General features: G+C 37.6%; 2 protein-coding genes across 2 annotated transcripts; both read left to right on the plus strand.

Annotated features, from left to right (window-relative positions):
• The first annotated feature begins 149 nt into the window (after positions 1 to 149).
• Positions 150 to 6903, plus strand: LOC144180915 (serine/threonine-protein phosphatase 2A 55 kDa regulatory subunit B alpha isoform-like). Its single transcript, XM_077709071.1, has 10 exons — positions 150 to 444; positions 644 to 721; positions 2248 to 2345; positions 2453 to 2618; positions 3019 to 3131; positions 3250 to 3427; positions 3657 to 3821; positions 3899 to 4068; positions 4267 to 4358; positions 4552 to 6903. The coding sequence occupies exons 1-10, from the start codon at positions 438 to 440 to the stop codon at positions 4829 to 4831; spliced, it is 1347 nt and encodes a 448-aa protein (XP_077565197.1). The 5' UTR covers positions 150 to 437; the 3' UTR covers positions 4832 to 6903.
• Positions 6904 to 7154: 251 nt separating this feature from the next.
• Positions 7155 to 10906, plus strand: LOC144180916 (BCL2/adenovirus E1B 19 kDa protein-interacting protein 3-like). Its single transcript, XM_077709072.1, has 6 exons — positions 7155 to 7319; positions 8274 to 8535; positions 8618 to 8699; positions 8803 to 8909; positions 8986 to 9135; positions 9331 to 10906. The coding sequence occupies exons 1-6, from the start codon at positions 7268 to 7270 to the stop codon at positions 9377 to 9379; spliced, it is 702 nt and encodes a 233-aa protein (XP_077565198.1). The 5' UTR covers positions 7155 to 7267; the 3' UTR covers positions 9380 to 10906.
• The last annotated feature ends 70 nt before the right edge of the window (positions 10907 to 10976 follow it).

Below are 10976 nucleotides of genomic sequence, written 5' to 3' on the forward strand. Positions count from 1 at the left end.
AGTTAAAAATTCAAATAAAAATGTGTCAAGTTTCTGAAATATATTGATTGTCACGTACAAATGGAGTTTAGGACGACGAAACGATTGTTTTGCATGCTCATTGTCACCGCTCGCCCGGTGTGACTCGTACAATAAGTGTCAACGCCACCCACGCTGCGCCATTTTGAAAATGTACTTTGTGGGGAGAGGCAGGGACGAGGGAATTTCTTAAAGTAGAGTGCAAAGTCTAAACACCTGCGCTGTTAACAATTTTAACTAAACACTAGTACTCACTAGTACTTGGCCACTGGCGTGTAAGAATCTTGGGGAAAAATATTAACAAACATTGGCAGCACTCTCAGTTTCATTCCTTCACATCTCACCATCCAGAAGCAACCAGTCCGCAGCAGTGCTTCAAAGACGCCTCAAAGACCCCCACTCTCCCCGAGTGGCTCACCATGGCAGGTAAAACTTGAGACAAACGGCATGTCTGTGGCAAATGTACCGTTAGTCAGTGAGGAAACGCAAGTTTGCTGTATTATTGTGTTAAACCTGCAGGGTTAGCTAGCATGCTAAGCAGATTCTAATATAGTCAACGTTCCTGCTTGATTTTCAAAGTTGCTCTTCGTGAGGTGTCTTGAAAAGGGGGTTCTTTCTCCTGCAGGGGTCGGTGATGAGAGCGATGAGGTGCAATGGTGCTTCTCCCAAGTCAAAGGGGCGATAGATGACGATGTCGCAGAAGGTAAGACCAGATGATTTTCTTATCATTGGCCCCAAGTGCGTGTTTTGAAAGCTTTCCTTCCATATCCATTTTAACATTGTTATACTAGTACACTCGTAGACTATTGATAAATGTGCAAAATCATTTCCTCTTGATCATTATGTTGTTTCTATTTAAAAAAAATAATCAATTTAGATGAAAGGATGTCAATAAGTGATTGTTTTCTGCCATTCACGGTGATAAACGTCAAATCCACTTTGATTTGGGGTTACAGCTTCCAGTTGTAAAGGATTGGACGTCCATCGCTGTCCATTGGCGATCAAAAAGTGAATACCAAAATATTAAATTAAAATTTTAAAAACCCAGTCTTTCCTATTCTCTGAATGTGACATTATGTACCAAAACTTTGTCAATTTTTAAGGTGCTCAGATTTATTTATTCATCACTTTTTTGAGGGGAATTGCATGCAGAATTGTAATATGTGAATATCTCAAATTGGACTTTTTTTTCTGTTGCATGAGCTGGTCACATTTATTGCAATATTGCCCACATCTCTTGCAGAATCTTGACATGATAATCCTGCAGCTAAAAATAATTGTAATACTATTTACTGGATGCCAGCATGGCGTTAAATGGACGTGAGTTGGCTGACAGCTGTGGACTCTCAGAGCCTTCTCTTGTGATTCTCTTGCGCCTTTGGGACTGTCAGACCTCGTCTGCCATTTTGTTCCCATAATAGACAACTCCAGCTGTGCGAATTATTGGGAAAGGAGCAAAGAGCTGCATCCTGTCCTGAATCCAACTTGCATTTAGTCTCTCGTGTATTGTTTTCATTGCGCTTTTGGAGTCGGATTGTTTGTTTGACTAATGCTTTGAATAGTGGAGTTTCAATTCTTGAACTTGAGCTTACAGTAAATACTCATCAAATTTGTTGTTTAAAGCTAACAGAACATTGATCTTAAAGTCAAGATTGAACGAATATTATAGTTCTACATCATTATTTTTATAATGACTTTTATATGCAAAGTTGACTGTTTTGCTATTCCTTCTAAGCGTTGACAGATTCATGGAAAATAATGACAACTTTAACTAGACCACAATAACAATTGTTTTCTAATAATTAATTGTCTCTTGTGTTTAAATGAGCTGGTCCAAAAAAGGCCTGTAGGAGGCACTTTATGTTTTCCACTCTCTTTGCCTTTGTTAAGAATAGTGTTGATAATAGTGCCAGGCTGTTAACAAGGATTGCTTGTTAGACTGTATTGTACGGTTAGATGGGGAAAGCTTGTTTGTGAGATCCACTTGCTTGCTTAATTTCACTTCAACTTTTCACCAGACCCGTTTACCCTGTGAATACATCCAGGTTTGCGTCACTGACCTTTAGTCTTTTGTTGTTTTTTTACCCTTATTGATATTGGTGTCACAGCTCATTGATGACCAAAACATGCACAGTTTAACTCTTGATATTGTGGTTGCATATTACTTTGGACAGAGATACAACGTTAAAAGAAGTGAGATAGGAAATACTGATATTACTCTGTTGACAGCTGATATCATTTCCACTGTTGAATTCAACCACTGTGGGGAGTTGCTAGCTACTGGAGACAAAGGAGGTCGTGTAGTCATCTTTCAACAGGAGCCAGAGGTAATTACATTTCAATTTATAGAAATTGGATCGTTAAAATCTACACGTGTCACATTATTTTTAGTGTTGTTGTCACTGATGTTTGCTCTTTGCTTTTTTTGTTTTAGAGTAAGAATCAGCCTCAGTGTCGTGGAGAATACAATGTTTACAGCACTTTTCAGAGCCATGAGCCTGAGTTTGACTATCTGAAGAGCCTTGAAATTGAGGAGAAGATCAACAAGATTCGGTGGTTGCCCCAGAAAAATGCTGCTCACTTTCTTTTATCCACAAATGGCAAGTTGACAAGTGTATGCACTAGAGGTTTTACTTGCGTTCCACAACTATTTCTAGCTAAAAAGGGCAACTTCCCAACATGGAGTAATCTCGCTACTTTGCGGATTACATTCTGCGGATTGAGTCCATCATTAGGATTTTCAAAAGTATTCATTAACAACTTGTGCGCACATGCACACAAATGCATGAATACCACTAAGATGCAAAAAGCAAGGGATCTCTGCATTTTGAATTGCTCATACATATAGTAATCATAATTTTCAAACGGAGACAGAATAAATCAAACTTCTAGAATTAATGACTTGAGCAAATCTGGTCCATTAAAATTCATATAATAATATATTTACTGGCTGAAAATGCAATATTAATTTCTAGTTCTCTTTTTTTCCCCCCTTCATAGATAAAACCATAAAGCTGTGGAAAATAAGTGAGCGAGACAAGAGACCTGAAGGTTACAATTTGAAAGAAGATGATGGCCGATACAGAGATCCAAATACTGTTACAACACTACGGGTGGATATTTTTATTTATTTTTTTCTTTATTAATTGTTTTTTTTTTTTTTTTTTTGGAATGACATTATGATAAAATATCAACTATAAAAATAAAGTCTTGTGTGAATTTACTGTCTAGGTGCCAATATTTCAACCCATGGATCTGATGGTGGAGGCCAGTCCGCGGAGAGTTTTTGCCAACGCTCACACCTACCACATCAATTCCATCTCAGTCAACAGCGATTGTGAAACCTACCTATCCTCCGATGACCTTCGCGTCAACCTTTGGCACTTGGAGATCACCGATCGCAGCTTCAGTATCCTTCCCCTTTTCACCCCTCGCAGACAATCTCATTAGTGGATACGGCTTACTAGGAGATAATTGATCCCCTCCTTTCTATCGTGTGGGAGGGCTGTTGTCAGAGAAACTGTAAGGATGATTGAAGTCTGGGTGGAACGATATGAATCAACCATCCTTGATCTTATGATGGAAAAACATTTCTCTTGTGTCCCTTCCTGCTGTTGGCCTGAATGATTCCTACACAGATATTGTTGACATTAAGCCAGCTAACATGGAGGAATTGACTGAGGTCATCACAGCCTCGGAGTTTCATCCTAACCAATGCAATACGTTTGTGTACAGTAGCAGTAAAGGAGCCATCCGCTTGTGCGACATGAGGGCGTCTGCGCTATGTGACAACCATGCCAAATGTAAATAAATTGAGGTCATTAGTGGACAGAACCCAACGAAATTGTGTAATAACTTGAGCAAATTGTTCCTCCAACAGTTTTTGAAGAGTCAGAGGATCCCAACAATCGCTCCTTCTTCTCAGAAATAACCTCATCCATCTCTGATGTGAAGTTTAGCCACAGTGGACGTTACATGATGACCCGTGACTACCTGACCATCAAAATATGGGACCTCAACATGGAGACTCGTCCAATAGAGACTTATCAGGTATGGTATCGTCATTAAGATGGTATTCTATATTAAGTTTTAATTGGGGATGCCTTTATAAGAGTAGCCACTAGAAATTATGCCTTTTCCATTGCTTGGTACCAATTATAAAAATCCTGTATTTTGTTACATTTCTGTGACTTGCTCATTTCCCTACTTTTCTTAAAAGTAGCTCATAATGATTTTTCCTCTGTTTAGGTGCATGAATATCTCAGGAGCAAGTTGTGTTCACTCTATGAGAACGATTGCATCTTTGACAAGTTTGAGTGCTGTTGGAATGGGAACGACAGGTAAGCTCACAGTTTCAGTCTAATGTTATTTTTTTTCTTTAGTCTTACCTAAAATGTTATTTCCTCAATTTTAAAGGTCGCTAAAGCTCTGTTTTGGATTGACCATTGTCTTTAATTTTGACAAAGCTGATTGCATTAGTGTCTGTTCCAGTCCCCATCCTAATGACGTCTCTGTCTCCCCCTATTACTGCAGCGTGGTCATGACAGGTTCCTACAATAACTTCTTCAGGATGTTCGAGCGTGGATACAGGCAGGATGTGACATTTGAGGCATCAAGGGAGAACAGCAAGCCACAGTCTGTCCTGAGACCCCGCAAAGTAAGCTCAGGTGGGAAGCGCAAAAAGGATGAGATTAGTGTAGACAATTTGGACTTTAACAAGAAGATCCTCCACACTGCCTGGCATCCGCTGGACAACGTTATTGCTGTGGCCACTACCAATAATCTGTACATATTCCAGGACAAAATAAACTAGCATTTGATGATCTATTACACTAACACAACACTTGTCGGGCTCATAAAGAATGACTGAATGTCACAAGTACATATTTTCATGCGTCATACAAAATGAACCTACTTCATTGGGCTAATTATGTTCCAGATTTTGAGAATCAGGGTTTTATTTTCCATCCAGTAGAAACATTTTTTTTCAAGCTACTAGTTACAACTTCACTTCATCCCAATTCAAAAAGAACACATTTTTCATTTTTGTGTTCATGCCATTACTTCTTGATCATACGTTCTCTGTTGCGATAACATTTTATACTCATTTTTAGCAAGAAAATGTCAAATTATAAACTCATTTGCACTGTTAAAAAAACCCTGCTGACACAAATGGTTGACACTCCTTTATTTACTTCTATATATATATATATATATATATCAGTTGTTAAATTGCCAAATGCACCGGTTCTTCCTGAAAACTTGTTTATCATACCGAGCATAAGTGGGAGAAAATAGATGGGTGGTATTGTTTGAGTCATGTTTCAAAATCCCCTTTTCAGGTTATCTCAGGTGCCTACATAGTCTTCATTTCCAGATACTACGTATTTAAATAGTGTCTACATATGAAGCTTAGAAATAAGGAAACACTGAGCAATTCTATTGTTGGATGAAAATCATTATAATGTTTGGCTTTAGACATGGACAGAAAACATGCAGACATAAGGCAGGTATTGATGGAGGAAAGGAATCATACCAAAGTATAACGTGCTTACTCTTGTAATGTATAATTCTTCTTAATGCTCTGCTCAATGTTTGCAAATGACAAAACAAAAGGCGGATCATCGGCCATTGTGTTTTACAGAAAGCATAAAAGTTTACTTTATCCCCAGATTGTTTTTTTTATATACATATATAAACTGTACCTCTGAAAGAAACAGTTACTATAGATGATTTATTTTTTTAAGAGTTGAGTCAATACTTAGTCTGATCACTGCTATTTAAAATGTTGCTTTCTTTCTGATGGCTGGTTGATTGTAGCAGGAAGGCTGCATGACAGTCTGTGATAATTGGTTTACCTGAGAAGGTAATTGTTGGAAAGTTTATATAATGTCAAAAAAGGGCATGCCATTGAAATACTTTCACTCGTTAGCTGATTGTGACACCCCCAAAATCATTTAAAACATGACCAGTATCATGCCTAAAAGGGAGAAAGACGTCTTTAACTTACTCCTTCAAAAGCCAGTCAAGTAACTTGCCTTATTTTCTTGAAAGGGTGTCTGTTGTATATGCTTTTCAAAATAATGTATATTATTGTTCAAGGGGGAATTTGTAAAGCACTTGGTCAGTTCATGAATGTTTTATGCACATTCTGTAAGTACATGTACATTAAGGAGGTACCTAAACTCATTTCTGCTGTTGCTATACTGTCTGTCCTTCTGTCATTATTTTCAAAACAGCTTGAGGACTTCTTTTGTGCCATATTTTGGTAGTTTTTAACATATCAAACCCAAATAAGTGCAATGTCATCAAAAAAAGAGTTGCAGTCACTTCCTCAGGGATGAGGGATATCTTTCAGTAGCGGGACATTAACAAAACAATTGCCTATGAAATAGTCCGAAAAATGTATGGAATCTCTTGGCCAGTTTGACAAATCTTGTTTTGATACTCAACAGTTTGTTCTCCAGTTCTTTATAAAAAAAAAGTGTTGTAATGCCTTTTGCTCTGTCATTACTGCTGCTCTTAATACAAGTGGTTAAAGGTTCAGTACCAATAGAGAACTTTGATTTATGTAACGCATGCAGATTTGTGTAAAAAGATGAATGCTCATTTCTAGCAGTTTTTGTTATCATCCTTGTTTAAAAAAAATTTACAGCCTTTTCTCCCATTGCATACAGGATATTTGCTAAATCACAAATCCTTTATTTGCAGGGGAGGGAGGCGGGTTCCCTCCCCTGCTTTTGTAAGATTATGATAACCTGACAAATTCACTTTCAACATTTTTGATGGAAAACACTCAGGGGAGCAAGCCTCTGTTCCATGTTCCAAACATCAAAAAAACAGCTTTTCAGTACTAAATAAATAAAGAATGCCTTACTAAAACGCCTATTAAATGTTATTGTGTGAGTTATTATGAACACGAGCTTTCATTGGGGGGATGTGTTTCTAACAGTAGCATCTTATACTCTTAAAGTTCCTTAGTCTATGACAGATGCACCTACATTTTTCCTTTTTACATCCTAGTCCTACACAATTATGGGATGAGTGATCACATAAAGCCATGCGTCTTTGTCTGATTTTTGTGTAGGCGTTATACATCACCATTACGTATTTTGACATGAAAAGGTAAGACGCCAATTAGGCGTTAAACGCAATCTTTGTTATTTTGTCTCATCGTCTGGACTATGGACTGACTCTGCGCATGCGTACCTCCGGTAATGTTGACGAATGCTAAAACTGAGAAGTCAACATGTCCACCGCTGCTGCTCAGCAAAACAATAACGAAGAACCAGGACTTCATGGTACGTTACATCGTGCGCGTTTATATTTCACACATAATTTAAAGCGCGATAAAGTTTCTCTTATCCGTAATGCTGCTTGAGCAATTTTGGTTAAAGTTGCATTGACTAAAAAACGTTTCCTCATCTTGGCAAGTCGTTGGTTGACGTACAATGACGTTCCTGAAAGCGAGCCAGTAGGATATCGCCATCTTTTCATTGATGGAATTTATAGCCAATCAAATCGTCAATTTCATGTGAGGCGGACTCTTAACCAAAATGAAAACAACTTTGAGACAAAAAAGGACAACCTTCGTTTTTAGTCGCAACTTTTTCTTCTTTGTCAATGCTAACTAAAAGATTAAATAATTTGACCCACAACAGATCCAAGGTTGTTTTAGTTTTGATAAAATATTTTTAATGGTATGAGCATCACACGGAATGTAAAAGTTTTACATTCCGTGTGATGCTCATACCATTAAAAATATTTTATCAAAACTAAAACAACCTTGGATCTGTTGTGGGTCAAATTATTTAATCAGGGGCGTAACAGCCCCTGACGTGTCGCCGTTTTAAAAACGGCGACACGTCAGGGGCTGTTACGCAACAGAAGCCTGCATTGTTGACATGATTATAAAAATAGAATCAGACATGCCCAGGCACATCGAATTAATAATTGTTCTTTTTTATTGGTGGTGTGTTATGTTTTTCATAATTCAAATATGAATTAACGAAAGTGCGTTATTGATTTTTTTTTTCGCATTGTGTTAGCAGTGAAGCTGGCTGTCATAGATTGCATAACGCCCTCCTGGTTTAAAAAAATAAATAAATAAAGATCGCTCTTAGTAGGGCAGTGGCACAAATATGAACGCTATCACTGACGGGAGTTTAAAAAATCAGAATCCAACGTGCCATGTATCAGATTTTATGTTAGCAAAAATGGATTAAATAATCTTGAACCTTTTTGTGTGATCCAAGGCTCTTGGGTGGAGTTGGAGTTAAATGGAAACACAGGAGCCCAGGGTGCACACACCCATTCGCAAGAATCAGTTGCTGCAGACCAAATAAATGCAAATGCTGGCATGAGTCAAACCTTGGAAGTGGTGTCTGAGATGGATGAAACCCTGATCGGAGGACTAGAACATGTGCCGTCATCCTCATCCATTCACAAACGAGACATGGAGAAGATCCTCCTGGATGCACAGCACGAGTCTAGCCCGAGTAATTCTTCGTGTGACAGGTGGGGCTAAAGCTAGTTAACAATCGTGTATATTTCCCAATAGTGTAGAAGTACATGTATTAATCACAAAGTATCTACTTAGTCCTCACAGGCCACAAAGTCCCAACCAAGATGAGGGTCAGATCACTTTTGACGTGGACATGTCCAGTCCAAGAGATTGTGAGGTAGCCATCAACACAATATTTAAGAATGAATACAATTGCTTTGTATTTTAGTTACAGGTTTTATTTGTATATCCTTTCCTAACTTGTCCTCACTGCTATATAGTCAGAAGACGAAGGCACAGACAAAGACAGAGTTGATGATATCCTCATGAACAAAGAAGTAGACTGGGTTGCCGATTGGTCCAGCAGACCAGAAAATATTCCACCCAAGTGAGAAGCCACTCAAGCTTGTTATTCAGAATATTGACGGGGGCTTTTTCTTGATGTTCCAATCTTATCATTCCAGGGAATTTCACTTCAGGCACCCCCGGCGTGCAGTCTCCCTCAGTATGAGGAAGAGTGGAGTCATGAAGAAAGGCGGCGTATTCTCTGCTGAGTTCCTCAAAATTTTCATCCCGTCGCTTTTCATTTCGCACATTCTTGCTCTTGGAATCGGGTAAGAAGTCGAATGTTTTATGGCCATTGACATCCTTATTTATGCTATGAAATATTTTGAGACACTAGCATTAATACAATACACAACCCCAGCATGCTACATGAAGTAGTTGTCTTTATGTGACACATTCATACATTATTTGATGGATTCATTTACTTTTCATGTCATTAATTTCTTAATTTTTTGTTTTTGAAGAGTGTACATTGGTAAAAGACTGGTCACAGCCTCCACCAGCTCTTACTGAGTAGAAAACAGTGCCTGGATGTCCTCCTGTCTTTCAAGCAAGCTGTTATCACGTCTTTCTCTGCAGTCATCGTGCACCCACATTTGCCCTGCCAATCCATGTTGATCGTGTCACATTGTAAGTGTATATACACATGTTGTAATGTGATTATTCCTTCTCAAAATGACACAAAGCACCCCAATTAACTGGTTTTCATTCAATAACAAACCCTGTTTAAGTGGATCAAATTCAGTTGTGTTGAAATACAAATGTTGGAAATGTTGGCATCAGGTTATGGTCAGGGTGGGGTTTTGGTTGGGAATGACTTTTGTGAAATTTCACTCCTTATTTTTGTTGTTTTGTCACCAGACTGTCTATCTAGTCTTCTAGCTGATTCATTCTACTACTCTTTTGCTCGCCAGTGTCTATGAACCAAAAATGTGCGCCATATCTTAATTATGAGAAGTACAGGTGACCGAAGGAACTTGTAACGCCTTAACGTTTTAAGCAGAACTTTAGAAGTGCAGTTGTCGAAGGAAGCTAATAATGCTGGACAAGTCTTTTAAAAATAGAAGCTTGATCATTTTTACCATCAGTGTTGTTGTTGTTTTTTTTCTTTGTTATTTTTAGTTTAAAAACATACACTTCGATTCTAACATGTTTCTAGCAGTTTTTGCTTTTTGTAGTATTTAACTATGTTATGATAGTGGAACTTGGGCTGAGCGGCAATTTAATAGACAATATGCTGCTTTTTATTTTATTTTTTTTTTGCCTTTATATATTGCTTTTTAATGCATATTGAGACAATGAGTGTCAAACTACTGCAATTGCACATTTTCATTGTGTTTTTGCAAGTTCCCTAATATGTTTTGCTAAAAGCAGTTGTGAAGATACTTAGAACTGTGATCCTCAAAAATTCATTGTTTTACGAACAATAATACATCATATTAATGCACAATATACACAGTACCTGTGTATATAATGTCAATGTATTTTTTTGCTGACATCAGCTGTCAACCTTTGATGCAAACCTCACCATTGAAAATGTTTTTCAGAATTAATTTCATCTAGTTGTCACTTTCTATTATCATTGCCATTTTGATTAAACAGGCCTAAAATGTGAGTGGGGAAAAAACTAAGTAGACAAGCATTTACTAGTTTAAGTGCATGTATTTTCTGTATATTGTTGTTTATAATGATACTTAAGAATAATGACTGGAGTAATGTCAGTATTTTCAAAATTGATGACACTGTGGTGTAATGTAGAAACCCAAACCTTTTACTGTATTCTGGCTGCTGTGGTAAATTACATTTTAAAACACTCAGTGTGGGTACCAATGCATCACAAAACATAATAACTCCATTTACAATATTCCTATGGGTTTCTGTACAGTGACTAGCAATATAACATAAGGTTCCATAATGGAATTGTAATCTTAAACATGCCTATTATCATTGACAGTTTTCTGCACAGCTAGTAAACAAGTACTTGAGGACAATGGAAGCTCTGAACAGACCTCGTTCTGAATAAAGAAAACAAACTGGTTACCAGGGAGTTTGTCCTTATTTATTAATAGTACATATACTTGCATAAAATGTATACATCTTCACACCCTTA

The sequence above is a fragment of the Stigmatopora nigra genome, chromosome 22 (assembly GCF_051989575.1).
Source record: "Stigmatopora nigra isolate UIUO_SnigA chromosome 22, RoL_Snig_1.1, whole genome shotgun sequence".
NCBI lineage: Eukaryota > Metazoa > Chordata > Actinopteri > Syngnathiformes > Syngnathidae > Stigmatopora > Stigmatopora nigra.

Excerpts from the sequence above, each read along its gene's own strand:
- LOC144180915 (XM_077709071.1), top strand. Across the intron at positions 2,346-2,452 it reads TCTTTCAACAGGAGCCAGAG|AGTAAGAATCAGCCTCAGTG; the intron begins GTAATTACATTT and ends TTTTTGTTTTAG. Across the intron at positions 4,359-4,551 it reads TGTTGGAATGGGAACGACAG|CGTGGTCATGACAGGTTCCT; the intron begins GTAAGCTCACAG and ends CTATTACTGCAG.
- LOC144180916 (XM_077709072.1), top strand. The coding sequence starts at position 7,268 with ATGTCCACCGCTGCTGCTCAGCAAAACAATAACGAAGAACCAGGACTT. Across the intron at positions 8,536-8,617 it reads AGTAATTCTTCGTGTGACAG|TCCTCACAGGCCACAAAGTC; the intron begins GTGGGGCTAAAG and ends GTATCTACTTAG. Across the intron at positions 9,136-9,330 it reads ATTCTTGCTCTTGGAATCGG|AGTGTACATTGGTAAAAGAC; the intron begins GTAAGAAGTCGA and ends TTGTTTTTGAAG.